Source organism: Antrostomus carolinensis, unplaced genomic scaffold, assembly GCF_000700745.2.
Source record: "Antrostomus carolinensis isolate BGI_N321 unplaced genomic scaffold, ASM70074v2 scaffold8174, whole genome shotgun sequence".
NCBI classification, from domain to species: Eukaryota; Metazoa; Chordata; class Aves; order Caprimulgiformes; family Caprimulgidae; genus Antrostomus; species Antrostomus carolinensis.
Window position 1 is genome coordinate 89,592 of NW_010308791.1, and position 27,358 is coordinate 116,949.

General features: G+C 43.2%; 1 protein-coding gene across 1 annotated transcript in view; it reads left to right on the forward strand.

Annotated features, from left to right (window-relative positions):
• LOC104523352 (phospholipid-transporting ATPase ID) overlaps window positions 1-26,574 on the forward strand; it is a gene marked incomplete at its 3' end in the record, with an annotated part of 46,128 nt that extends 19,554 nt beyond the window's left edge. Inside the window, exons 10-25 of the mRNA XM_029084477.1 lie at window positions 2,818-3,014; window positions 4,143-4,351; window positions 6,437-6,480; window positions 8,078-8,243; window positions 9,037-9,225; window positions 10,081-10,196; window positions 11,602-11,766; window positions 14,216-14,327; window positions 15,387-15,492; window positions 16,277-16,424; window positions 20,120-20,303; window positions 21,792-22,015; window positions 22,756-22,839; window positions 24,504-24,749; window positions 25,474-25,616; window positions 26,519-26,574. Of these exons, the coding sequence (XP_028940310.1) occupies window positions 2,818-3,014; window positions 4,143-4,351; window positions 6,437-6,480; window positions 8,078-8,243; window positions 9,037-9,225; window positions 10,081-10,196; window positions 11,602-11,766; window positions 14,216-14,327; window positions 15,387-15,492; window positions 16,277-16,424; window positions 20,120-20,303; window positions 21,792-22,015; window positions 22,756-22,839; window positions 24,504-24,749; window positions 25,474-25,616; window positions 26,519-26,574 (2,389 nt within the window). The remainder of the gene's footprint in view (window positions 1-2,817; window positions 3,015-4,142; window positions 4,352-6,436; window positions 6,481-8,077; window positions 8,244-9,036; window positions 9,226-10,080; window positions 10,197-11,601; window positions 11,767-14,215; window positions 14,328-15,386; window positions 15,493-16,276; window positions 16,425-20,119; window positions 20,304-21,791; window positions 22,016-22,755; window positions 22,840-24,503; window positions 24,750-25,473; window positions 25,617-26,518) is intronic.
• Window positions 26,575-27,358: the final 784 nt, after the last annotated feature.

A 27,358-nucleotide genomic window follows, 5' to 3' on the forward strand; every position in this document is an offset into this window, starting at 1 on the left:
CTTGGGGGAGCATGTTTTCAGAGAAAGAAGGCTGTCACCATCATCTCTTGAACAACTTACTACTTCAAATCCCAGAGCAGAACTCAAAGTGCTAATAAAGAAACCAAGACAGTTTTAATTCACAGTCCAACAGGAAATGTTTGTCAAAAGTCACCTCCTCTTTACAAAAATCCTACTCAGTCCTACAGAGGTTCTTTCACAGGCAGGACCCAGAGAGGGGAGGACGTTCATGCTTGGAAGCCCCATGATCATGCACAACCCTACGATCAGCGTTTTTTCATGTCCTTCTCTTGCGGAGCTGTGGTTTTGATTACAACAGCCTGTACACCGTTGTTTCTCTGCACAGAAATTAATCTCCGGGGCTGCTGTTAACGGCTCAGTCTTTTGCATTTGTCTTAAAGCAAACAGCATTTTAGTGGACTTTGTGTAAGCATGAGTAATGCACACAAGTTGAGCTGTTGGGAATGAGAGCATTGACATGCAAAATGCACAGAAAGCAAAATGCACAGAAAGCAAAATGTATATAAAGCAAGTGCAGTCGTAGACAGGAGCTGCTGTAATATGGGAAAGTTCAGCTACTGTCTTGCCCCATGTGTATTTCTATTGCTAAATCATATGTTGAATTTCCTACATGGATTGTGATATTCTACAAACTGTCAATTTTTAACCTGTGGAGCAGCAAGGAATTCAGGGCACAATTTTAAGATAAAAGAGCCAGCTGGCTCTTCTAATGAATTTATTTTACAACAGACACAATCTGCAGAAAGAAGTAAATTCTTTTACTTGAGCAATAGAAATATCTATAAAAATGGACAGGCTTGTCTATTTTCTCTGTCTATTGGTTTAATAAGGGATATTACCTGTTCCCTGGTTATGCCTCTCATATATCCTTAAGTCATGATGATTATAAGTCTGTTTTTACTGCTGGTCACAGAGGTTTAAAAACACTGCGCCACATTCCTCACCAGCAAGCAATATTGTCTCCATTTCACAAGTAGAGTAATTTATTGAGCTCCCCACAATTAAATAGAAAAGCTACTACTGATGTGGTAAATAAATATGTCCCCTGAAACTCAGCCCGGCACCCTTACTTACTGCAGTCTCCTTTTAGCAGCTTCTTGGTATCAAAATTCAAGTTGAACATATGTGAACTTTTCATCAAGTGATTCAGATCACTCCATAAAAGTATTCTTCCTCCTCCCATAGACTACCTCAGCAATACAGCTATCAGCTTTACCGACAATGTCTCTATGTTTGTACCTCAATTATTGTTTTTTAAAAAGGTTGATTATGGTTGTAATGTGATTGTTACTGGATGGCCTTATACATAATGGCCCAACTTACTGATATTTCCTCCCTAATGACCATACTTGCAAGAGATTATTTTTAATTGCTCAGCTATGCAGCTTGATGATTCCATATCTTCACATTTTTATCAGGATGTTGGTTGTTTTAAGTCCAATATCTGAAAAGTCCGTATCAGGAGAACTCTTTATTATCATTTGCCCAGGAATGATATCAAGCTAACTTCAGTTTATCTTTCCCCAATCACAATTTCTACCTTTCAAGTGCTGGATTTGTACTAGGAGATTTTCAGTATGGTTGATCTTCCCAATTTTCAAAGCATTGTTTAAAATTAACCTTACTGGTAAGAGAATTTCTCAGCTACTCTCCCTAAGCTTTCATCTTTAAATTACCTGGACCCACTGTATTGAAAACGCTAATTAGCCATATACTGTTCCTTGTCACAGAAGATAGTCTGTCTTTCCCATCTGCTACATCATATGAGCTAGATACTTCCTCCTGCTTCCTTCCTCCTTCATTCATGGATGACTGTTGTCGTCAACATGTCTGCCTTTTTGCACCTCTCTTCATGAGTTTACTCTTTTCTTTTCTTTAGCTTTTATATGACCATTAGATATTCATAGATCTATAATTCCTTGCAGTTTATATTAATTTCTATAAACTTCCCTTCTTCGTCTTCTTTTTGTATAATTTTCCACCTAATTGTATTGCTATGTTCTTGTTTTCTTTTAATAAAAAAATCTTTATGACCTATGCAATGTTTTTTTTGTCTATTAAATGGTGTTCCTGAGCAAGTCCCAGTTTTACCTAAGGGATCCCACTTTGAAATTCTCTTTCCAGTTGCTGTCCCCTGCCCCTGGTTGGCTTAGGCTTCAGGAAATAGGTCCAAGGATACACATCACTGGTTAGTGTTACTTTCTGTTTGCTCAAAGGAAAAGTAATCAGATTGTGGTGGCAGGTACCAAGGCAACTATTAGTTCTAAGTCAGTAATTAACTCTCTTTTAACCATGAGAATGATATCCAGTGCTGAATTACAGCCTGCACAGTGATGTATTTTCTGTGTTACAAATTATCTGTAGCAGTTTTTCAGAAATGGAGAGGAAATCTATGATACATCCAGCAAATAGCCAGGTAAAGTCCTCCAGGCAGTTCCTATTCCCAAGCGTGCAGACAGATGTTTGAGGACCTGCAGCTCAAGTCACCTCTAACAAGACTTGATGTTCTGCACCTGGCTGCCCATGAACACTCTGGTTTAGTTGGCTGCTTGGGATTTAAATCCCCATCTGTTTGAGGTCATATGATTTCAAATTGCCAGACTCTGCACTGTGTAATTTTGTCCTTAAGATTAAAAGTGTCATAACTTTGCTGGTTTAATTCCTTCATCCCTAGGAACATCTTCCTGTGATTCAGGAACACAGTCTCATAAAGGTCTTCTGATTAACCTGTACATAATAAATTCCTTGTTTCTAAAATGCAATATTTTGTTGCTTTGTTTTTTTTTTGTTTTGTAGATCTTTGCATTTTTAGCATTGATGTGTCTTATCCTAGCCATTGGCAATGGCATCTGGGAATATGATAAGGGCTACTACTTCCAGGTCTATCTGCCCTGGGCAGAAGGCGTCAACTCTGCCTCCTACTCTGGCTTCCTCATGTTCTGGTCATACGTGATTATTCTAAACACGGTGGTGCCAATTTCACTCTACGTCAGGTACGTGCCAGAACCTCCTTTCATGTTTCATCTTTGGAGAGGTTTAGCTGTTGCCTTAGATGGGAGCAGCATTTTCCCTAGACACAAATGCAATGCCATTGTAGATGATTGCACACAACCACAGCAATGATCTTCTTCTTTCTGCTGCCTTCAGAGGTCTTTGTCAGGGTTGAAGCAGGGACAGCAGTGAGCCCTGGAAGAGGAAAGGATGATTTTGCAGTTAAAGGGGAGGTGTAGGATGCTGTAGGAGTAACACTGGAAGCCTGTTACTGGTAGTGTCTTGCTCTCTCCCACTTGCACTGCCCATCAAAGTGAATGGCACTTTTTTTGAGGTGGTTGTAGGACTCATGTGAGGAGTGGATTGCCAGGTAAGTAAGTGTAATCAGGTTGAGAATCCATGGTACTTAGTGCTGTGTGAGTAATGTCACCACAGGCCAAAGTACATAGTGCTATCTTGGTTATTGCACAGATAGACAAACAGGGACAAAGAATAGGCAGTGCATCCATGATGCTCTCAAAACCTTGAGGCTGGGATGTAGACTGAGCACGCCTGTATAGTTCATCATTGCACCTAACTCTTCAGACAGCTTTGCTACTGAGACTCTCTTTTGTGTAGGTAAATATGAGGAATTAATCTCATCCCTGTCCAGTATGTCACACCAGCAGCAAAGTGGAATTTCATGTTGTCTGCAAGCTGATATGGGGTTACCCAGTGACTCTGTTGTGGAGCTCTGGGTTGTTTGAGCCATAGCTGTGCTCATCCCCTGACACTGGGCTCAGCCCAGAGCCCTGCTGGAAACCTTCCCCTTCTGAGCACCACTCCCAAAACTGCTCCAAGTGAAACCAACTGCTCCTGCCTCACTTTTCAGACTGGAAGCTTCTGAAACTTTTTAAATACATTTATGGGATGTAATTTTAGAAATAAAGAAATTTGCTATAAACCTAACATCATTTCTGTGGGACTTACTTCAGCATTGATTGCTACAGGCCATTTGAGGACAGCCTGATGAGAACACCCTGTCATTACTTTCAAACTTATCTTCTAATTACAACCATTAATGGTGGTGCTGAAGATAAAGATCTTGTCCCTTAAGCTAATGAATATTCCATCACCTTCTCTTTCTCCAGTGTAGAGATTATACGCTTGGGTAACAGTTTCTACATTGACTGGGACCGTAAAATGTATTATCCGCTGAATGACACGCCGGCTCAGGCCCGTACCACTACACTCAATGAAGAGCTGGGACAGATCAAGTACATCTTCTCAGACAAAACAGGAACCCTCACTCAGAACATCATGTGTTTCAACAAGTGCTCCATCAATGGAAAATCCTATGGTATGTTATTTATTTGTCTTATTCTCTGGGGTTTATTCTATTGTATGCCTCTTGGTCCACAGAGACTAAATGTGACATCCAGAAGAGAGTGTCTTGTAAAAACTTGCAGGTATCAAGTGCAGGGCTGCCCATCAGGGATCCTAGACAGCCCTGATTACATCAGTTGCATATTGTAATATAATTTTGCTGTCCCTTGTTTCCCCTTTTGCCACACTTCCACCTCCCTTTTTCTGCCCCAACTAAAGAACCTGCACCTTATTACTTTTTCCTCATTGATCTCAGTGTTACTACATCTGTACTCAAATTTCTTTTTTTCTCATATCACTGCCTAGGTGATCTCAGCTTTTTATGGTATTATTGACATGGTTACTCAGGCATTGTTAACCCTGCAAAACATAACACATAGCTCACATAACTAACTTTCTCTCAACCACTTGTGAAATCATCCATCCTTCAGGGTGTTATCTGCATAATTGATCAGCTTCTCACACTGTTCTCTCTCACATTCTGCAATTTCTTATGTCCTGAGCAGCAGTTGTTGACATCCTGTTCAGGTAGCCGAACCTTTGGTCAGCACCTAGTCAAGGGCCTGGTCGTTTGTCTTTAGCCCTGACATAGTTCACCTACCAGAAGAGAGACAAGTTTGAAGGGAGTTGGAAAAAATGGAAAACAAAAGTTGTTAGCTCTTTTAGATCCTAACAGACGTTGACTTAAAAGACTCATTCATTGCATGGCCCTAGGCAGTTTTCTTCATGCTCCTCAAGAGGTGCTACAAATTCACAAACTAGTTGATTAACATCATTAGATTCCCTCAGATAAATTAGTCAGATTAGATTAGATGCTTGCTTTGCCTGTGTCAGACCTGCTGATGGACTACTGTTTTCTAAATAGTTTTCTAAATAGTTTTCTAAATAGTTTTCTAAATGCTTAGCTTCTTCCCCAGAATGTGGAAATGCCAGAAAATCCCTGTTTTGGATTTTCTGTTCTGGGTCATTTAGGAAACCCATGCTGGAAAGGATGAATTACAGAATCACAGAATTGCCCAGATTGGAAAAGACCTTTAAGATCATTGAGTCCAATCATTAACCTCACACTGACAAGTCCCCGACTAACCCATGTCCCTCAGCACTATGTCTACACGACTCTTCAATCCCTCCAGGGGTGGGGACTCCACCACTGCCCTGGGCAACCCCTGCCAATGCCTGAGAACCCTAATTAGTTCTACTTCCAGGAAGGGTACTCTAAAGGTTTAGGAGGTGTCTAAAAGCCTTTCAGTTACCATTCCCAGGGTATCAACTGATGTGCAGTTCTCAGGAGACATGGCTTCTGAGTTTTTTATACATTCTCAGGGCTTTTGTAAGGGAATACGGGTACCTCAACTGACTGTGGTCACAGCTGAGGTTATTGGTACAGGTATAGATCTATCATTCATGTAATTCATTGTATTTCAACCTTATTTCAATGAAGTGTTTAATCTGTCTGGGCTGAGCACATACCTTCCAGACCTTCCAAGTGAAATTTTCTTCAGGCAGAAGTTTTAATAGTGTTTCCTGGAGATGAGATGTCTTCCATTTCCGTGACCAGATCATCAGTTCAGGGAAAATGAATGGAGCAGCATTACTACCTAGACGTGGGAAGAATGGGCTTTGACAACTCTTTCTCTGTGGTTGTCCAGGGACTGTTGCAAACCCAACCTGATCCTGGAGCTGGATTTTGTCTCACATTCCAAAGGGAAGGTACAAGAGAAGTCATCCCCTGAAAGCACCTTCATTTCCTACCTAGCACTACATCCTTTCTGGGTTTAGCTTTTGTCAAGTCTTCTCTTCCTAACTGACATTAATTTTTACGGTAACTGCTCTGTGTTTCAAGCATCTATCAGTCTCTGGATGTTGTCATGGATTAACGTAGAAGCTGATTGATATTAATCATCAGTCTCCAGTACCCATGTAAAGATATTTATGTTTACTGAAACTTTTAAACCAGATACTAGCTTCAAAATACTTCAACAAATTTTGTGGTAGAGAAGCTCAGAGATTACACTTACCTGGATTTTGTGGCTATAACCTCAGTCTTTCTTGCTTGCAGGTGATGTGTATGATATGTCTGGGCAAAGGATAGAAATAAATGAGGTAAGTGCTCAAGTGCTGGGAGGATCTGTGCTTTCTGTGAACCTTCTTCCCTAAGTGCTAGCGGACACAAGCCACACAGGCATAACCTGTGCTCCTGGCCCTGTAAGAGCTGATGCTCTTGACCCTGACAATGGGGATGTATGTACTTATGGATGTCAGAGGATTGTCAGTGTTGCATTCCCTTCCAGTGAGCCTGGTTTAAACCTGCAGGTCAGGTAGCCTGAGTGCCCACTGTTCCATCAGCTTCACATGACATCCTAGTGCATGCACAGCTCCTCTTGAATACTTGGCCACTAATGTTTGTTGGAAACTTGGAAACTGGTGAATTTCATTGTCCTTGGCAGTTAAATTAAAGCTTTGGTGAGGAATCAGTGAGTTCACTCCATATTGATAACAAGGTCACTGTCAAATTCCCCTGATGTCTGCGTATTGGAAAGTGTGAAAATGGGTGACTTGGCCATTTATTTCTAGCCTCTGCTTGCTGGCACAAACCCACATGTCCTGGATTTCTGAAACATCTGAAAACTGCATGCAGTAATCCAAGTAACAAATGACAAGATGATGATGAAAATCCCACTCCGCCTTCCAATGATTAATTTCCAGGCCATTTAAACTTAAATTACCCACAGAAATTGGCTATTTGTGCCAGTGCTGTGCTTCCAGACTCCCTTTGGTCAGGCAGCAAAATGCAAAGGGCTGATTTGTTTGAGGACACATGCTGGTCTCCTGCCAACTGGCTGCCCAACAGCTCCTCCTGCCCATGATACTCACCACGGAAGAATCCTGCAGGTCAAAAGGCTGCTGCCCACACATCCCTGGTGTTGCTGTGCCTGAATCTTGCTGTGCAGATGAGTGTGTGTGTGTGGGGTGGGCCTGTGCTCTTGCAGCAAGTGCTAAATGTCAGCTCACAGAGGTCAAAAGGATGACTCCCATCCTGGAAACTCTGAGCTCATCAGGGATGGGGCGGGAGTCAGAGTTGTCCCAGGCAGGCTTGGCAGTCCGTTCCTCCATGACACATCATGCTGTGAGCTTCTGGCCATTTCTCTAATACGTTCCCCTCTGCTTGGGGGACAAAGTGGGCAGTGCCTGTGGAGTTGAACCTTTACATCATTTGTCTGTCATCATTTTCCATATCAGGATTTTTTCTTGTTTTGGGAAAATAAGGTGCAAAACACAGCCTTTTGAGTTGTTTTAAATTGGGCTTCCACATTCTGCTGTTGCAGGCAGGCATGGACAACAGGAGCATGGTGCCTCCAAGCAGACATGTGCCGAAGGCAGGCATTTCTTTACTATAAAAATCCTTTGGCAGGGATCCTGTAGGACCACTTGCTGTTGTACAGAGAGGCATCTTTAGCTAATCAGGTTCTCAGCCTGATTGCTGCTCTGAAAGGCACCTCAAGTACCTGTCTTTTCCTGTGACTCAGTAGCTTTCATGACACCCTACTTACATAGACTCATCAGTCTCTGCTGTCAACAGCCCTGCAGGAGAGGGCCCTTTGTAAATGCAAGGAAGAGATGGGGACTATGATGAGCAGGTATTGGTGTACAAGTGTACATGTGAGAGCTCCACAAATAACACTGAGCCGTATTTTTGCAGAACACAGAGAAGGTTGATTTCTCATACAACCAGTTAGCCGACCCAAAGTTTGCCTTCTATGACCATAGCCTGGTGGAAGCTGTGAAGCTGAACAATGTCCCAACACACAGGTTCTTCCGGCTGCTCTCGCTTTGTCACACAGTGATGCCAGAAGAGAAGAAGGAAGGTGAGGACTGTTGAAGTCATCAGAATGAGTGGTTATGTTCACCCTGCACCACAGTATGTCTTCTCTCCACAGAAGCTGTTATTGGTCCTTTTGGCTTCCTGGTGTTTTTCTATAGTATATGGCTACACACAAATGAGTGTCCCTGGAAATACACATGGGAAGAGAAAGGATCAGGGCCTCCAATCCCTGTGTGTTCCTGTGGTGGAGCTGACACTGCTGCAAACACCAAGTCTCTGGAGTGCGGAGATTGCAGGTGCCACAGCTTCCCTGAGGTGGCAGATGGCTTGCCCCACTCTCTCTACTCTGCACCAAGTCCCATAATGCAAAGACCATAGAGCGCCTGTCCACTGGGGATTCATTAGGTCCACTCACTCAGTGATCCTGCAGGTACTGGGTCAGTCTCCTCAAATCCCAGACAGGGTGAAAACTGTACTTTAAAGGCTAGAACTACTAATTGACACACATAGGGTGAAAATACTGATGATAAAAATGCATGCAGCTGTAACTAGAAGGGGTTAAACCCAAGGAAGTCGTCTTTTCAGTGAGATCTGTTGGACTCCAAAAAGAGTGATAAAAGACCCCAAAGAGTCTAGGGGGCCTCCTGCACTGGTCTGGGAGACAGGTTGATGGGACTTGATGGAGATGTGTGGACATAAGGTGCTTTTAATGCTGCACCTTTGGGGATAGACAGAAAAGCAAAGGGTTAACTGCTATTTAATGTCTTAGATTTTGTATTTGTTTAGCCTCAGAAACAAGGCAGAAGCCACAGTACTTTTTTTTTCTTGCATGTCAGGTAACTTGGTGTATCAGGCCCAATCTCCTGATGAGGGAGCCCTCGTCACCGCTGCCAGAAACTTTGGATTTGTGTTCCGAGCTCGCACACCAGAGACCATCACTGTTGTGGAAATGGGAGAGACAAAAATCTACAAACTCTTGGCTATTCTTGATTTCAACAATGTTCGCAAGCGAATGTCTGTTATCGGTATGTTCTCTTTGCTCCTTTCTTCCCTTCCTGACTTGAGGCTCTGAAGTTGGCCCTCATTCTGCTGTGATGCTTTTTCCTAGGTGACCTATTTTGCAAGGCTTTCTGAATAACTTTTACTTCTGACTTCTTGATATGGGCTGCCTTGACTTTTTACTACACAACAACAGTGCTAAATAAATACTTAACCTAGGCAGGTGGGAGAATATCTTAACACCTGGACCACAGTGATGGAGCAGCCTCCTGAAGATACTAAGCATTTTGCATATCTTTCTTACCTCCTTCATGACAGTGCAGGAAAGGCCATCTTTCTAATGAGCTTCAAAATCTGAGGAAGTAGTGAAATCTGAGGAAGAAAGCAAGGACTAGTAGAGCAGTCCACTTTCCCAAGAGGAAAATGGAGTAATGATTCCAGAAACCTCATGTAGCCTTTATTAATCCTCCAACACCCCCAGATACTTTGGGGACTGGAATATCACAACTCTAGGAAGTGAGTGGTAGTACCTTTACTGGTAGGAGCAGTAGAAGCTGCAGGATCAGTTCCCTAAGAACAAATGGTTCTTGACCTTTGAATGTAGATGTCCTGCTTGAAGTGCTGCTTGCAGGAACCACGTAGTCCAATGGAGCATCTGCTCAGACCAATGCAATCTGGGTACAGTCACATGTGCTGTTACCACTGATGTGTAGAGTAGTTGCATTATCTTCTGTTCTAAGCAAAGCTTGTCTTAATTCCTGGGAGTTTGCCAACACTTGACAGAACCCAGACATCTTTAAAACCCTTTCTTTGTTTCAGTGCAAGTGCTGTGAATCCCAAGTGCCTCAGTCTGGGATTTGTAGCATTTCTTTTCCTCATAGTGCGGAGTCCAGAAGGTGACTTGACTTTGTACTGCAAGGGGGCTGACACCATTCTTTATGAACTGCTTCATTCATCCTGCGAATCTCTCAAAGAGGAGACCACAGAACATCTGAATGTAAGTGTTTCCTTCTGCACAACATCTCTGCATTTGAAGGTTTCCATTTCTCCAAGTATGGAAGGGTACTGTGTGTTGAGACAAAAAAAAAAGACTTCAGGAACAACACCTAAGCACCAATTTTTTAACTATGGAACGGAGAAGAAAATAATTTATAAAGCTTTAGGTCTCAAATCAGTTGCCTAAACATGGACACCAGCTGCCGTTTGAGCTGCTCTAGGATATCTGGACACAGATGGCAAATAAAATGCAGGACATTCAGAAGACTTGTATTCCTCTGGAGTGGAAGCTGGAAGCCAGGCAGGATAGGTGAAAAATTTGAAATGGCACAACACATCCATGTTTTGGCAACTAGATTCCATCCAAGCCTGCTGTTACTCTACAAATGCATGCATCTGATGCAGTCAAGCATGTCCTGAATTGGAATAACCCAGGTGATCAGTAAAGGGTTGCAGAGCCATTTCCCTTCTTGAATACAATTAAGATCTGCAGTGATTGTGATCCAAGAGGTCTCAGTCAGAAGAGACCGGGCAGGCACTAGGACATACTCTTCCTCACCTCCCCTTCTTCCAGATCATATAGGGGCATATTGACTGAGCAGCAAGGAAAATGCGTCACTCAAACTGGTGGCCTTTTATACTGTCGATGGTGTGCACTGGGAGGTAGTTACTCACGTAAGGGGATGTTTTGGCCAATATTTTCTCCCCCTTATGATGCCAGATCCTGCTGGTACAGTGCAGAGCACAAGATAACAGAAAGTTTTGCTAGAGGGGTTGTAGTATAGCAAAACCACTTCTGCTCACTGCCTCGGGGAGCCAGAGAAAGTTGCTGGCAAAGGAGAGGGCAGAACAGAGCTGTGGATGTGGCCTGATCCTGATGCAACTTTACTTCAAGTCTGGGTGAACTGAACACTGAGATCCATACCATCAATGATACATCTGCAGAAAGAACAGTTACAAGACCTGCTGAGATGTTATGACTGACTGTGCTCATGCCCTGCATTTCAGGCAACATTTGTAACCCTAAAAGTGTTGAGCTCAGGTCCAAAATTGAAGGCTGTGTTCAGCATTTATTTAGGTCTCACTATTCTGAATCTTTTGTTGAAAAATATGAGCCTAGGAAACAACTGCCTGGTTAATGTGAAGCTTTAGAGACAAAAGGTAAGAAAGCCCTTTTGAATTTGTTCTTTGTAAGGACCATGGATGGCAATGATAAAGTGGTCTGAAACTGGTTTTTAAAAAGTACCCACTTCTTGTGATCTAAGGTGTGATTTTTTCACCTTTCCTCTGCAGACTTTAGGCAAGAAGCTTTTACAGATAGCCATTTGCTTTCCGAGGGTCCTTTGTAAGCCCAAGTGACCAGACCATTCTTCTTTGACCTATTCTGCCTCACCACTGTCTCACAGGAGTTTGCTGGTGAAGGTCTGAGGACACTCGTGGTGGCCTATAAAAACTTGGATGAAGACTACTTTCAGGACTGGATCAGACGTCACCATGAAGCAAGCACTGCCTTGGAAGGACGGGAAGAGAAATTGTCAGAGTTATATGAAGAGATTGAGAAAGACCTAATGGTTGGTGTTTCAAGGAATCTGGGCCAAGCTCTGGGGGAGGCAGTGAGGAAGGTGGTTTGTCAATAAACAGCTCGGTTTGACTTCAGTAAACATAGCTCAGTGGGTTGTGTGACAGGAGCAGTCAGGAATATGGCAGTCCTGGGTTTTCACTGGCACCTCAGTCAGGAGCCCGTAACTGGGGTGTCAGCCACCAGTGCATGGTGGGAATGATTTTATTTTAACTCACATGGGTGTCAGAGTAGCTTTCTCATGATGAAGTGATATTCCAGAGCCTAAGGGAGATGCCATGGACACAAATATTTCATCCCTATCCTTTATACGTGCAAATGGCTGATCTGTTTATTCTCCTGTCTTTGAAATGGCAGGCAGTGAATAATCCCCATTTCAGAGAGTGTCTTCTTTGTTCTTGCAGCCCTGGGCAGGACAGGGAGATTATGTCCATGAACATGTTTGTGTCAATTTGAAACAGGGCTAAACTGTGATCTTCAAGTCCTTCTTTTCTCCATGAGTGTTGTTATAGCTTTTTGAATACCCTGAGGGATCTGCCTATGTTTTGGAGCTGTGAATAATGAATGAAAAGGATGTGTGGGATCTGAGGGAAAGCAATTCAGCTTTTGCACTCACAGCAGTGCTTTCCTGAAATCTGAGCAATCCTGGGAGCCCCACCATTGCTCCTTCCATTAGCTTAGTCAATGCTCAGGATACCAGCAGGGCCTGGGTAGAAGCAAGTGTGAGCCAAGGAGCTGCTGACCTCTGGAACTTGCGTAGTCCGTGGGTCAGAGCCTACTGCCCTTCTGGGTCTCAACAGAGTAGTGGGAAATGCTGATCCTCCACTCCAGAGTATGCATCGTGTAAATGCTCTGTGGGTCATATTCAAAGCAGGAAAGACATGCAGGTTCAGGAGGATAAGGAGCCAGATGCTTTGCAAGAAACGGTTATGAAGCTCATGGCCTGAGTAGAGAAGAGGTCATGGCCTCACAGCAGGGAGAAGCATGGCTCAGAAGAAAAGATTGTTTACACACCAGACCCTTCTCTGTATTCTCTACAGGAGTGACTTCACTTCCAGAAGGTGCTGTGGGAAGAACAGAGGGTGGGTGTAGGAAAGCCTGGCTTGGAACAGAGAATGGGTGTGAGAGCCACAGTTAGCAAGGAAGTAGAAAGGTCTTGTGGAAGACTGACAAGTATAGTCTGGTTGATGGGCAAGAGCAGAAGTCCCTATGTGTGGAAGGCTCCTGTTAGAGTTCCTTAGGGGGAATAAGGAGATAAGGACACAAGGGCATGGAACATGTTTCAATTCAGAGAATAGTAGTAAAAATACTATTTATCATTGGTTGACCTAAAAACTAAGGAAGATCCACAGTCAGAAAGGCATCACAAGTGTTCCTCCAGCTGCTCTTATACCAGGTCATGGGCAGACAGGCAAAGGCCTGTCAACAACGCTATTGTGCCTTTCTGCAGATCCAGAAAGACAATGGCTGATGGCTATGGGGAATGCAAGCCCTTGTTCTCTGTTCCTGGGCACATTTGACATCAGTGTCCATCTTTGGGCTTCCAGCTCAGACTCAGGCTGCCAAGGATGAGCAGGTACTCCCAGGAGGTGGCTGTGTATGCTACAAGCATTTATGCTCTCGCTAGCTGGACCAGGAACTACTGCTGTAAAATGTGGATTGTGCATTTTTGAAGACCCTATAGAGAAGTTCCCTCAGAGCTGTTAGCTGCATTGATAACGCTCATAGCTGATGAATGATGAACTTCCCAGGAAGCCAAAAGGGAGCTTGGGCTTAAAGCCAGCCCCTGAATTTAGTCTCCCAACAGCAGGAGGTAGGAAGTAGCAGATGCTACCTAAACCTGAGCTAGTAGCAAAACCTTCATGTCCCTTTGACAACAGGTTAAAGCTACCAAATATCTCCAAAATGCAGAAAAAGAAACAATTTTAAAGTAATTGAGGTTTGTGCCCTGAGCAGTCTGTGGTTTAGTTGTGAGACAGTGTAGAGCAGGGGTGGGGACAGGTCTGTTGTGGGCTCAAGAAGATGCTTAGCAGCCATATGACTACTGCAGTACAATATGGCTGGGAGCAAGCTCCACACTAGAGGATGAATATGGAGGTTTGGAGACACAGATCCACAGCTGTCTTTGTCCCTCAGTGACAGCTCTGTCTGCTGTGAAGAGGACATGTGGAGGAACATAGACCTGTAGGTCCGCAAACTTGTTAGCCAATAATTTAATGCATGTTCATGATCCATCTGAGCCTGGGAGATTAGAAACTAGAATGTTTGCAGGTACAGGGCTTTACTCTGTTCAGTATATTTGCTGAGGAAGAATGAAAGTCAGTACAATCTTATTCCTGAACTTCATGTGTGTCTGCTTAAGTAATTACCTGAAGGTCTAATGCTTTCTCCTTTGCTAGCAATGGGAAAACTTAAACAGTTCCCTGATGTTTTCTATTAAGCTTCTAGGTGCCACAGCAATTGAGGACAAGTTACAAGATGGAGTCCCACAGACAATTGAGACTCTTGCCAAAGCCAACATTAAGATATGGGTTCTTACTGGAGACAAACAAGGTAAAGGGGCTATGGACTGGGATGTTTCTCTTCTCTCACACTGGTGGATAGTTCTGCTGAGACCCATGTTCTCATTCTTCCTCCTTTGAAAAATGGCACAGCAGACAAACTTACAGGGCTGTGCTTCATTGCCAGCTAGGAAAAACCACAGTAATCTGGAATCAGACCAGATAAATGTAGATAGTGCCTATTCCTGTCCTGAGGCTGGTAGCAGTGTGAAGGCAGCATCCTTTGCCTTTGGAGAGGTCCCATAATCTCTGTCATATGCTGTGAAAAAGTATCAGATTAATATAGTTGACCATCCTGGTGAAGGAGGTGGAAAAAAATCTTGTCCTTTTTTCCAGGAACTTTAATGTTAAAGTGGATGTTGAGTTGGCTTCAATTTGGTCCTGGCATTAATGATCCAGAATAGAAATGGAGGAAACACAGGCTTTTTGGAGAAAGCATTAAATTGGAAAGAAATGTGAATAGACTACAATAATTCTGGAGAAATAGCAACTTCATTGAAAAAATGGTGTTTCATGGGGGCCAAAAGAGTTTGCAAATAATTTCATCCAAGAAATGAGCAAAGAATTTTTGAGAAAAACAAAACATTTAATTTTGTCATATTCTGAATGTAATAGTTTTGCTTATGAAATATCAAAGTAATTTTTTTCCAAAATTTTTTGAACAAAATTTCCTGATACTCTTCTTCAGAACTATGGTTTGGGGCTTTTCTGGGGGTAGGGAGAGGGAGAGTTAAATATTCTGAAAAAAGTTTTTTAAATCAACATAAAGCAATTTTTGTTGCTCTAAGGATGTTGGCCAAAGGATGTTTTGAGCTTTTTCATTTTGGTAGAATATTTTTTTCTGTGGCCTTGTAAAGCCCTCTTAGGGGAGATTTGCTGCTGTGTCCATCAAGGTGACTTTCCTGGCGCTGTTAAACTAGTGATTCTGAAAGGCTCGGAGCTCTTTTGAGTGAGAAAGAGAGGTTTTGTCATGTGTATAAAAAGGCCACAGAGACTCTGGGTGAGTTTGGGGCTGCTAAGATCACTCATCTTCCTGGTTTATCTTTCCCAGAAACAGCAATGAATATTGGTTACTCCTGCAACTTGCTGAATGATGACATGGAAGATGTTTTCATTATTGAAGGCAGCACATCTGATGATGTACTTAACGAGCTCAGGTAAATGGCTGAAATATACAACTTCATTGCTGTGCACTGATGCTATTTGTATTTTGTATTATTGCCTCTTTTCTCCTGTGGGCTTTACTTGGTGCATTTCATTCAGGGACCTTAGATAAGAGCTCTCTGGAAGATCCAGCAGCTAAACACAATGTAGAAGTCTCCTCTGAGGATAAACTCTGAAACACCTTGATCCAAGAGTTCAAATCTATATAAACGTATAAGAAAGCAGAGTCAGGCAGGCAATATCAGTTGATATTTGGCAAGTGATCTGGAGCCACAAATCCTTTGGCTCCAGGCTTGAGCTATGCTGCTGCTCTACTGCTATTGCCATTCATCCACATTGTGGTCCTTTGTCTGAGTAAGGTCCTTTTCTAGCATTATCTGGAAATCTGCCTTCCTCCATAGACTCCCCAGTAAACACAAGTTCTTTGATATAGGTGGAAAACTGGAAAAGTTTTTCAGTGCTTTTATTTTGAAGCAGGTGGTTGCCAGACAATACGCACAGAAAGCTGGGATGCCCTTGGGATACTGTCCTTCATGGCATTCAGATGATTTGTTTGAGTTTAAATCAGCACAGATTTAGCACACACTTCTCAGAGTTGCAGAAGCATGTTCCTGCGCAAAGAGTAGCAGCTAAACTATGCATGTTCTTATAGTGATACAGGGAAAATTGAACTAAACTATCAAAGGGAAGCATAATTTTTTTTTTATTTTCATAAAGTTGATTTAATAAAACATATATCTTTACAAGCTTTTCATTATTATTCTGCATTTTCTTTAGGAATGCAAGGAAAAAGATGAAGCCAGATTCCTTTCTGGACAGTGATGAAATCAACATTCAGTTTGAAAAATCGTCAAAAAAACCACAAATTATACCTGATGAGCAAGCAAATGGGGTGTACGGTTTGGTTATCACTGGCCACAGTCTGGTAAGGAAGGTTCAGAGTCATGTTAGGGCTGAGTTCTTCTAAGAACTTAATGCGATAGGGACATACTGGAAGTGCCAACTTAGATCTAGAGGGCTGGCTTTTTTTTTTTTCTCTAATTGAAGATTAGGTTCAGTGGTTATCTGAGACATCAAAGGTGATGGGCAAGGTTTCAGAAGACTGGAACAGGGAAGAGTTGGCCCTTATGTTAGACAAACAGGAGGGGTAGAGTAGCTGGATCAATTTTAATTTCCAGAAAGATACTAGAAAAATAATCAGGCAGCTTATGGATGCAGCAAGGAGATAATGTCAGGCATGGGTTTCAAATATGCCAAGAACACATTAAAATAAATATATCTGATAACAAATATATTTAACAGATAGGATACGTATCTTCACCAATAAATTGTTTGATCATCTCTCCCATTATGTTCTTCCATGCAAACTGAAGTAATACAGTCTAGATGAAATTAAGTGGCAGATGCATCACATCTGTTTGATATTCAGTGTTTTCTTTAGCTGCTTAAAAAGAGACCACATAACACAAGGCTGGTAGAAATTGCAGGCATTAAAGATTAGATTTGAAAATTATTTTATCATATTGGAGAAATACTTCAGAGAAATGGAGAATGCAATTCAGTAAGAACAAATGCCTTGTTCTCCTCTTTCACATAATCAACTACACACATACAAAATCACAGATATGTATGCAGAAGCATCATCGGTAAGGCTTGTGAAGAAAGCCTCCTGCTTCATTTGGCATTGGTAAAGTCTTAGGTGAAATAATTCAGCTGATTTGGACCATTTCTTTGAGAAAAAGTTGATAAACTAGAGACAGTATAAAGAAAACTGTAAGAGTAGTCATGCTTGATCTGGAAAGCATAGGGGAAGACAGAAGGAGTTAGGATTTCTGAGCCTGCAGAATACTTGCCAGTCTTGGTAATACTCCAAATAATGACAGGTAAACAAAGTAACGGAATTAAACTGATAAGAGAGTTTGGGGTAGATGTCTTCCTGGTGAGAACAGTGAAGCACTGGAATAGATTTTCCATCCTTGGAAATTTTTTACAACAGGTTAGAGAAAAAAACATTTTAGATACACTTCCTCCCTGTCTGGGAGGAAGGCTTAGTCTAGATCAGGTTTATTTGTCTATTATATTTTGTTTTCCCAAATTGCAGGGGGAGCAAATAGGTAGACATGGAAAGAGCCAGGAGGTGGTGCATTTCAGAGACAAGATGCTTCTGTTCCCTGTGGTTGATGCCTCTCTTGGTGGCAGTCCAGCAAATTTAACTCCCAGCCAAACAAATTACTATCAAAAAAAATCCCATCTTGCTCCATTTTGGCTTGTGTGCCCGGTATACGGACCCTGGACTAGAGGGGGACACTTTCAGGCAATGTCTACATTGTCAAGTACCCTCTTTTACACTTGCTCCCTCTTTAACTCCAGGGCCTTAATCCCCTTTAGATCCCCACTGCAAAACAGATAAGAACGCTACCCAGTTTGGTGCATCTGCACAGGCAAATCCTCCGGCATTCCAGTGGTCTACAAGCCCCTGCCAGTTCCTGCTCTGTACCATCCGCCTGCAGAACAGACCCCAAGTACTGTGCTACAAAAGCACCACTGGCAGCGGTGACAAAGCTTTCCTTTTATTCCTGGAAAACCACACACTTACCCACACCCTGGCAAGGAGACACAAAGAAATTCATATCTGGGCTGTGTGGGAGCAGCCCGTCCACATAGCCTGTAGCACAGTGGACACAGCCAGTCTCACCGAGACCATGGCTTTCTTCTCAGCGTGGACCACAAGGACAGTGTGGACAAAACTATGTGTTATTTATTGATTTCTATGAACCACTCTCATGAGACCACTCCTGAAGAACTGCATCCAGTTCTGGGGCCCCCAACATATGAAGGACATGGACTTACTGGAGCGAGTTCAGAGGAGGCCACGAGGATGATCCGAGGGCTGGAGCACCTCTCCTACGAGGACAGGCTGGGAGAGTTGGGGCTGTTCAGCTTTTTACAAGGGCAGGTAGTGACGGAACAAGGGGTAATGGTTATGAACTGGAAGAAGGGAGATTTAGATGAGATACGAGGAAGAAATTCTTGCCTGTGAGGGTGGTCAGACACAAGCCCAGGTTGCCCAGAGAAGCTGTCTATGCCCCCTCCCTGGAAGTGTTCAAGACCAGGTTGGATGAGGCTTTGAGCAACCTGGTCTAGTGGACGGTGTCCCTGCTGATGGCAGGGGGGTTGGAACTAGGTGATATCTTTAAGGTCCCTTCCAACCCAAACCATTCAATGATTCTAACCTAGATCTTGAACAATGGTAATAGTGCTGATATTGTTCTACTCAAACACAGCATCCATTCAGTGCTGTATCCCAATGCACAGGTGGGTGGGACAGCAGCACTGGGGCTATGCACACGTGTGGTCTTGCTTAAACACAGCAAACGAACAGAAGCACAGCAGGATCTGTAATGGCATCATCATACAACTAGTTGATTTGTGTGCAATACTGTTAATGGAGCTACTATATGATAACATTTTGCTACTGCTGTGCAGTGAGGATCCTGTGGTGAAAGCTATCTCTAATGGCAGTGACCATCCAGTACTAAAACTAGACCATTAAAAGGTCTCTCTTGTTGAGCAAGCCTGCCTGACACTGATGGGAGGGAAGAGGAGTCACTGGTGACTCACAGCTCTGTTTCAAGAAGAAAGGATATCTGGCCTAAGGATAGTCTGACTTATGCAGAAAGGGCAGTGGGCCTTCTGTAATGGCTCTGAGGAGGAGAGAGCCCTGTAGATTCCTTTCATTAATGTCAACTGAGAAGAGACATCAAAGAACAGAGCCAAAAAGCACAGTCCAAAAGAAATATGAAAAGCTAATACTCACACAGAGCTGGAGGGGTGATCAGACATCCAATTATCTCTGTGCTTTCTGAACAGAAATAACATGACTGACTGATTTAAAAGGTCAGCACTCAAAGCAAAGTTGCCTTCTCCCCGGCTTTATGTTTTGCTTTGTCATGCCTACCTGAGCTCAGCTTTTTCCATGCTTTTTTTTAATTAAGTACTCCCAAATTGAAATACCTTCTATTTATACCACAGATCTCCCAGAGCTTAAAAAATAAACCAAGAGTAATGAGCAGAGACCCTCTTGCATGGAGATAGCAAGGCTATTTCAGGCCCAGCAGCAGCTTTGTTGATTTAGTGTTCCTGTTCTTTGACACTTCTGCTGCACTGTCAGGTTACATCAGCCAGAGAAGCTGTTGTGCAAATCCAGCTGTGGTGCATCCAAGGTGCAAGCTCATACACGTACCCTGCGTGGCATGATGTTGTGCAGTGTGGATGCTCCTTGCAACTGAATGGACAAATTCCCTTGGGGTATCTCATACCTTCCGTCTGTCGAATTGAAGAACTAGCTCAGTTCTCATTTCCTTCCCACTCCATTTCTCCCCCTCATCCCCATCCAGTGAAGGCACCTTAAAGATCATCCAGTTCCAACCCCCCCGCCATCAGCAGGGACACCTTCCCCTAGACCAGGTTGCTCAAAGCCTCATCCAACCTGGCCTTGAACACTTCCAGGGAGAAGCAGCCACAGCTTCTCTGGGCAACCTGGGCTTGCGTCTGACCACCTTCACAGGAAAGAATTTCTTCCTACTCTGACATGAACATCCGCTTTTCCCTTCTTCCCAGGCTTATGCGCTGGAAGGGAATCTGGAGCTGGAGCTGGTGAGAACCGCCTGCTTGTGCAAAGTGGTGATCTGCTGCCGGGTGACTCCGCTGCAGAAGGCCCAGGTGGTAGAGCTGGTGAAGAAGTACAAGAAGGCTGTGACCTTGGCAATTGGAGATGGTGCCAATGATGTCAGCATGATCAAAAGTGAGTGATGACCAACAGCTTGCGTGCTCTAGCAAATGGACTTGCTGCCATATCTGAGGTGGCCTAGAACATGTATTTCAGTGACCACCCTCTTTATGGCACCAAGTGGCTGTGCCCCAAGTTTCTACAGAACACTGTCCCTATAGGTTACTCATGTCTCCTGCCTTCCAGGACACACATGAGGACCCTTTGCTCTGCTCCCACCACCAGGATCACAGCAAGCTAAGATTGCACTTACTGCCTATTTGTCTGTTTCTACCTTAGAATAGACAAAAGCCCACCAGGGCTGTGATATACCCACTTGTGTGTCCTGCATGGCCATCATCACAAGGGCAATACAAAGGATTAACAAGTTTGTTTCAGAAAGGGCCTGTCTGCAATGCAGAAAGAAAATCTTCAAGCCTGTAAATAGTCTGCATAATGTTACATGATTGTTTTAAATATTTCCATGTGGTAGGGCCATTTGCCAATTATCTCCCTCGTGTTAGAAGACACGGGTTTTTAGGCCCTTTCATCCTTGAGCATCATTTGATGCTGCATTACCTCAGTGAATTTATGAAAAAATCCCCTAACTAGGTATAATTAAATTAAGATTATTCAGAAGGGCCTATTGCTAATCTTCATTGTGTTAATTTGCAAGAATTGATTAACTGGAGCCTTTTAATTAAGAAAGAAAAGGCTAAGTAGGGAGCTTCAAGGGAGATAAGTCAGGCAGTCGGTAAAGAAAGGATAAGAAAAACAAGTTAAAGTGTACATGATAATTAGAAACTAACACTCCCCGCACCCCGAGAGGGTTGGGACTTTGGGATTTTATCAATTCACTGTTCCATAGAACCCTCTGAATCTAACCAACCTCTAGCCATCAAGATTGTTCTCATTAGTTAAAGCTGTATAATTAGCTGTCACATTAAACTTATGTCCATGTTTAATAAAACCAAGTTACTATTAAAAGAGACGTGGATCTTCTATCTAATCATTTAATCAAACTAATAAAGCCCAAGAAATGTAAAAAGGCTACAGTCTGCCTTGTAGCACTGTGTCTGAGAAATCTGTAAAGGGTTTGAAGATTTTGCTTGTCTGGAGTGGTATTTTAGGGCTGCTGGAAGGACATGCATGCATGTAAATCCAAGTCACGTGTCGATATAAATTAAAGTTATTTTGTCGTAACAGCAGCTGTTATGAACAACAGCATTTATGCTGTTGGAAAACATTCAGAAAGAAAACATGAATTGTCACTTAGGGTGTAATTTAATTCAAATAGTACAAGCCCAGTTACTGGAAATGTATCACCACAGCCAAAATCATAATGCTGCTGAAAGAATTAGTGCCCCCAAATATTTTTATTTTTTTTAAGAATAATTCTAAGTAGGACTTTTTATAAAGGCTGGGCAGGAATTGCACAGTGTCCCAGTGCAGGGGGCTCATTTAAAAAATCAAAAAATCAAAATTCTTACTGTAATGACATGATCATCAACCTTCTTGTTGCAGCTGCTCACATCGGGGTTGGTATCAGTGGCCAGGAGGGGATGCAGGCCGTCTTGTCCAGTGACTTCTCCTTTGCACAGTTCCGTTACCTGCAGCGCCTGCTCTTGGTCCATGGCCGGTGGTCCTACATCCGCATGTGCAAGTTCCTCAAATACTTCTTCTATAAGAATTTTGCCTTCACATTAGTGCATTTCTGGTATGGCTTCTTCTCTGGCTTCTCAGCACAGGTAGGTCCAGCTCCTGTTTTCTTATGGTCATACCTAGCATTTTCAAACAAAGGATCTGGACACACTTTGAAAGGCAGTAAACTAAGCCATTGCCCCCACTTCAATGAACAGCACATAGGTATGTTTTCTTTGGCTGTATAAGTATGAAGCAGATAATGCTTTCTTCATTCTCCTGCTGGTAGAGGACAGGGGCCTAAAGGCATTTAGGTGCATTATGAAGCATATAAGTCCCTCGTGTGATTTTCAAAAAAGTGTTTGAAGTGACTACAGCCATCAGACAAGGACACAGGTGACACAAAGGCTTGACTAGTTTGGCACAGATCTGTGTAAGACCTGTGCTTGCCCTATTAGCACATTTGTTTAACCCTGTGTGCCCCAGCAGTTTGCAAATCTCCTGCAGCAAAAAGTCTGAAGTTAATTTCAGTCAGACCAAACTCCAACCAAACCCTGCCCCTGGAGAGTGCAGGTAGAGTGCAAGTGTTAGCCCTGCCCTGCTCTGGCTGTGGCCAGCAGTGGATGCTGGGCAAACAGGACTAGTTTAATGTGATCCTTCCCCCGTGTATTCCCACGGTTTATGGTAACAAGCCATTTAGGGCTGCTGAGCTTGAGTCACCTTACACTTTTTGTCTCCGTAGCATCTCATACCAAGATGTTCCAGCATTTAATTTTGTATCCTTTCAAAGATATGCAAAAGGCAACCTTTTGCTAACTTCATGCTCTGTTTTGGGTTTCTTTTCCAGACTGTCTATGATGAATGGTTCATTACGCTTTACAATTTGGTATATACCTCCCTCCCGGTGCTAGGAATGAGCCTCTTCGATCAGGTACTATTTCTATCAAGACTTGGATTTTTTTATAGGAGTTTCATCTCCAGGTGCTTTGAGCTGGTTCCATGAGGCAAAAGCAGATGACTTTTTGGCTAGTTATTGTGGTAGCCCTTGAAATAATTTCCTGACAGTGAGACCTGAAAGCACAAAGAAAGGATGCATCAGGGAGGAGATGGTGTGTTATCCTGATCTGGCCTGTTGGTTTTAGTGTATGATGCGACTTTTGGATTAGGCTGTTGTCCTGGTCCCAAAACACCACAGCTGTTGACTACAGTGAAAACTGCCATTGCAACACTCCCCTGAAGTAGTCACATCTTACTAGCTGTGTTCCTGAAGCCTCGCAAGTGGCTTTTTAATGAGCACATAGGACAATGAATGAACTAGATCTCTGAAGCCAGCTTTTGAGCAGTGTAGGGGAAAGGGATCTGGGAGTCCTGGTGGACAGCAGGATGACCATGAGCCAGCACTGTGCCCTCGTGGCCAGGAAGGCCAAAGGCATCCTGGGGTGCATTAGAAGGGGTGTGGTTAGTAGGTCAAGAGAGGTTCTCCTCCCCCTCTACTCTGCCCTGGTGAGGCCACATGTGGAGTATTGTGTCCAGTTCTGGGCCCCACAGTTCAGGAAGGACAGGGAACTGCTTGAGAGAGTCCAGCACAGAGCCACCAAGATGATTGAGGGAGTGGAGCATCTCCCTTATGAGGAAAGGCTGAGGGAGCTGGGTCTCTTTAGCTTGGAGAAGAGGAGACTGAGGGGAGACCTAATTAATGTTTACAGCTATGTTAAGGGCGAATGTCAGGAGGATGGAGCCAGGCTCTTCTCAGTGATGCCCAATGGTAGGACAAGGGGCAATGGGTGCAAGCTGGAACACAGGAGGTTCCACTTAAATTTCAGAAGAAAATTCTTTACAGTGAGGGTGATGGAGAACTGGAACAGGCTGCCCAGGGAGGGTGTGGAGTCTCCTTCTCTGGAGACATTCAAAACCTGCCTGGCTGCCTTTCTATGTGATCTGATTTAGGTTCCTGCTCTGGCAGGGGGATTGGACTAGATGATCTTTTGAGGTCCCTTCCAATCCCTGACATTCTGTGATACTGTGATTTTCCAGGTTTAGCCTTTCTAGTGCAAGTCTTTCTGCAGTAATTTCCCATATGCACTTCTACTTCATTATTACTGTTCAGCATGACACAGGAGCAATAAAGGTATTCCCATATGCCTTTTACAAGTTAAATAAATAGGAACTTGCTGCTCTGCAGTGGTTCACAGTGTTCAGCTCTGGACACTTAAGGGATCCAAGTCAGACAGCCTTGCCTGTGTGTGGACCCAGTGGAAGTATTTTCTATCCCTTAGCTTCCAGGTAAATCTCAGGAGAGCAGACCATGTAATCTGCTTAAGATGAAGTGTACCTTATTTTTTTTTGTGGTACTTGTCAGCTTTCTCAGCACAAGAAAGGTGAAATTCAATATGGAAAATGTGTCAGTGACCTTGGGATGTGGCATGCCTCTTATCATAGCTTGACTAAATTGTGAATTAACTCTATCCCAGCAAAACCAGGACAGTATGCTAAGCCTTTTCTCATGGAAATGCATGGACATGGCAACCCTAAGGGGTCTTTTGTGGTCTGTTGGGTAGGTGCCAGCAAATCTGTCCATCTCCTTTCTACTTTCAGGACGTGGATGACCGTTGGAGCATGCTGTTTCCTCAGCTATACGTGCCTGGCCAGCAAAACCTCTATTTTAACAAAACGGTGTTTGTCAAGTGCATGTTGCAAGGAATCTACAGTTCCCTCATTCTCTTCTTCATCCCCTATGGGGCCATGTACAATACAATGAGAAGTGATGGGAAGGCCATTGCTGACTACCAGTCCTTTGCACTGATGGCCCAAACCTGCTTGCTGATTGTGGTGTCGGTACAGGTAAGGCATCCCAGGTAATATTTTTAGGAATTAGTTGTTGTTTTATGAAGGCAGCATCTGGACAGCCACTTGGGATCTTGATAGCATTGTATTTGCTGCTGCATCTTGCATTCTTGAAAAAAAAACAAACCTCTTGACACCAGATTACACTCCTCAGTTCAACAGAACAAGAGATTTGTATATTATGAAAGAGAAGGGTGACAGGAAAGCAGGGTCTTTACCTTGGGAAGTTTGCAGTCATAGCAGACAAAACAGTTAAGGCTTGGAGTAGACTAAGGACTCATTCCAGTTTTATGGGATGGGTTTGAAGCATGGGAGTGCCTGTCTGCTATCAGGCAGCTATTTACGGGTTCCCCACCTCCCTAGATAATAGTTTCTGCTGTCTGAGGTCTTGTAGGCTCTTTCTCCTAGCTTTCAATGCTAGATCACAGCTTGGGGGTGGGAACATAAGCATGGCTCGTTTGGACTTAGTATCCTGTCTCCAGTACCAGCCAATGGTGAATGCTTGAGAAGAATGCAACAACAGGGCAAACGTAGTAAAGCTTGCCTTGCCTGGTCTCCCAGTATCCTATGATCCGTGGCTTGGTATTTCATGAGACTTGAATGAATAACAGACTTGGGAGCAGGGGTACAAAGAAGAGGACAAGTTCTCTCGCTGTGTTCAGCCCAGATCTGCTAAATAATTAAGGCATTGACAATAGCTGTATTGCTTTCTTTTTTTCAGATCGGCTTGGACACCTCTTACTGGACAGTTGTGAACCAGTTCTTCATCTGGGGTAGCCTTTCTGTTTACTTTGCTATCACCTTCACCATGTATAGTGATGGCATGTACATGATCCTCACAGCCTCCTTTCCATTTGTTGGTAAGCCCTGGGACAAATCTGGATTGCACTCAGAATGGGCATTCTGTGGGGCTTAAATCAGTTGAGTATTTCTAGTACATGTTATTGCCTCTCTAGAGGCAATAATATAATATAATGATTGCCTTTTCTACAAGAAATGACAGGGCATTTCTGAGGACCACTGGTAATGCTTATTTTGATTCTTATCCATCCTGGTATTTTGAATCTCATCCGTCCAGGTGAACATGTGCTGCGTTCACTTCCTTGCATAAGAATGCACATTCACATGCAGCCATAAGAATGATCCTTCAAATAAACCTACTGAGCTGGCTGGAATGCTTTCTGCTCCTGTTTTATATTCTGTTTCCTAGTGTTACTGATACCTAGGAGCATTTTTTTTGCAGAAGGATGCATGTTCTTTTGTAAATAAGTTAACATGTTGGTATAGGAAAACATAAAAGTACAACATGCAGTTAGAGATGAGAAATATGCCATGTGATTATGGTGAGCCTTCAGCCAGGTTACAGGGCAAATTCCCAACCAAAAAAATTCCATTGCTGGCCAAGTCTTTGTAGGTACTCTACCTAACAGATTTCTGAATGCATGCAAAAGGTGAAGGATAACATAAAAATGAGTGTGTATCCTCAGACTTTGACCAGGAGGAAGATGAAAGCTTAGCAAAGTAATTCAGATGTTTTTAATAGCTCTGTGCATCCATAGCCAACATTGATACAGCATTGTTAGGAGACTCTACTTTTGAAATCCCAATGGTTTTTGTTTCCAGTGTTGGGTTAGTGTATTAATCAACGCCTTTATTTCTGGATTAATTGTTAAGCCAAGACATGTTCTACCCATTTTCACCGCTGTACCAGGTTGCTTGGCCATTTAAGAAATATCTGAGATGCTGGTCAGTTGTTGCAATGTATTTTCCCAGCACACGGTCACGTCCACTGCAAGATGGGTTTTAGTATCAAAAGAGCTGAGTGAGAGAAGGCAGTGTGTGTTCAGTTCCCAAAGACAGGTGGTAACTCACTTGCCAGGGATATCTCTATCTGTTGCTCTGTTGATACTATGTAGGTCAAATTAGCCATAATGCTGAATGGTGCTTAATAAGGTCTCAGTCTGAAACCATTTTTAAGGAAAGTGTTTCTAGACTGGACTCAGATAACTTGTTTACTTTAATTTCAATGGAGTTGTATTACAGCAGAATTTGGCCAACTGAAAAGAAAACATTCAGCAACTTTACTGCCAACAACAGCATAATTAAGCTCCATAATGAGGATTTTGCAGACTGTTTGTCCTATCTTACATTCCTTCAGTTTTGGAGGAGCCAGAAGTGAGCACTTTGGTTTGAGAGAAGGTTTCAGTGTCACGCCAGCACATGCCAGTTGCTTTGCCAATACACCCATTAGGCCATGCTGTCTGTGCAGACACCCAGAGCAACACATGCTCCTCTTGTAAAGGGTTGTGATCCTGTTGTCTACTGGGCAGTCAAGAGTCAGTACTCCATACGCTTCAGGAAATGGTGCTGGAAAGTGAGAAAATAGTGTTCCTCCTTTTGCACTAGAATCCTGTCAAAAGGTGAGAGAGCCGGACTGCTGCTGAAGAAGGTCTCTTGAGCACTTACATCAATCCTTTACAGTGATTTGACTCTTTGTAGAGAGATACCATTCACTCTGACATCCTTGTCTCCCTGAGTTGTTGCTGCAGTTGAGTCTGTTTGCTCATCTCATCATGGTGTTGCATCTGGGCAGGAACAATCCCAGG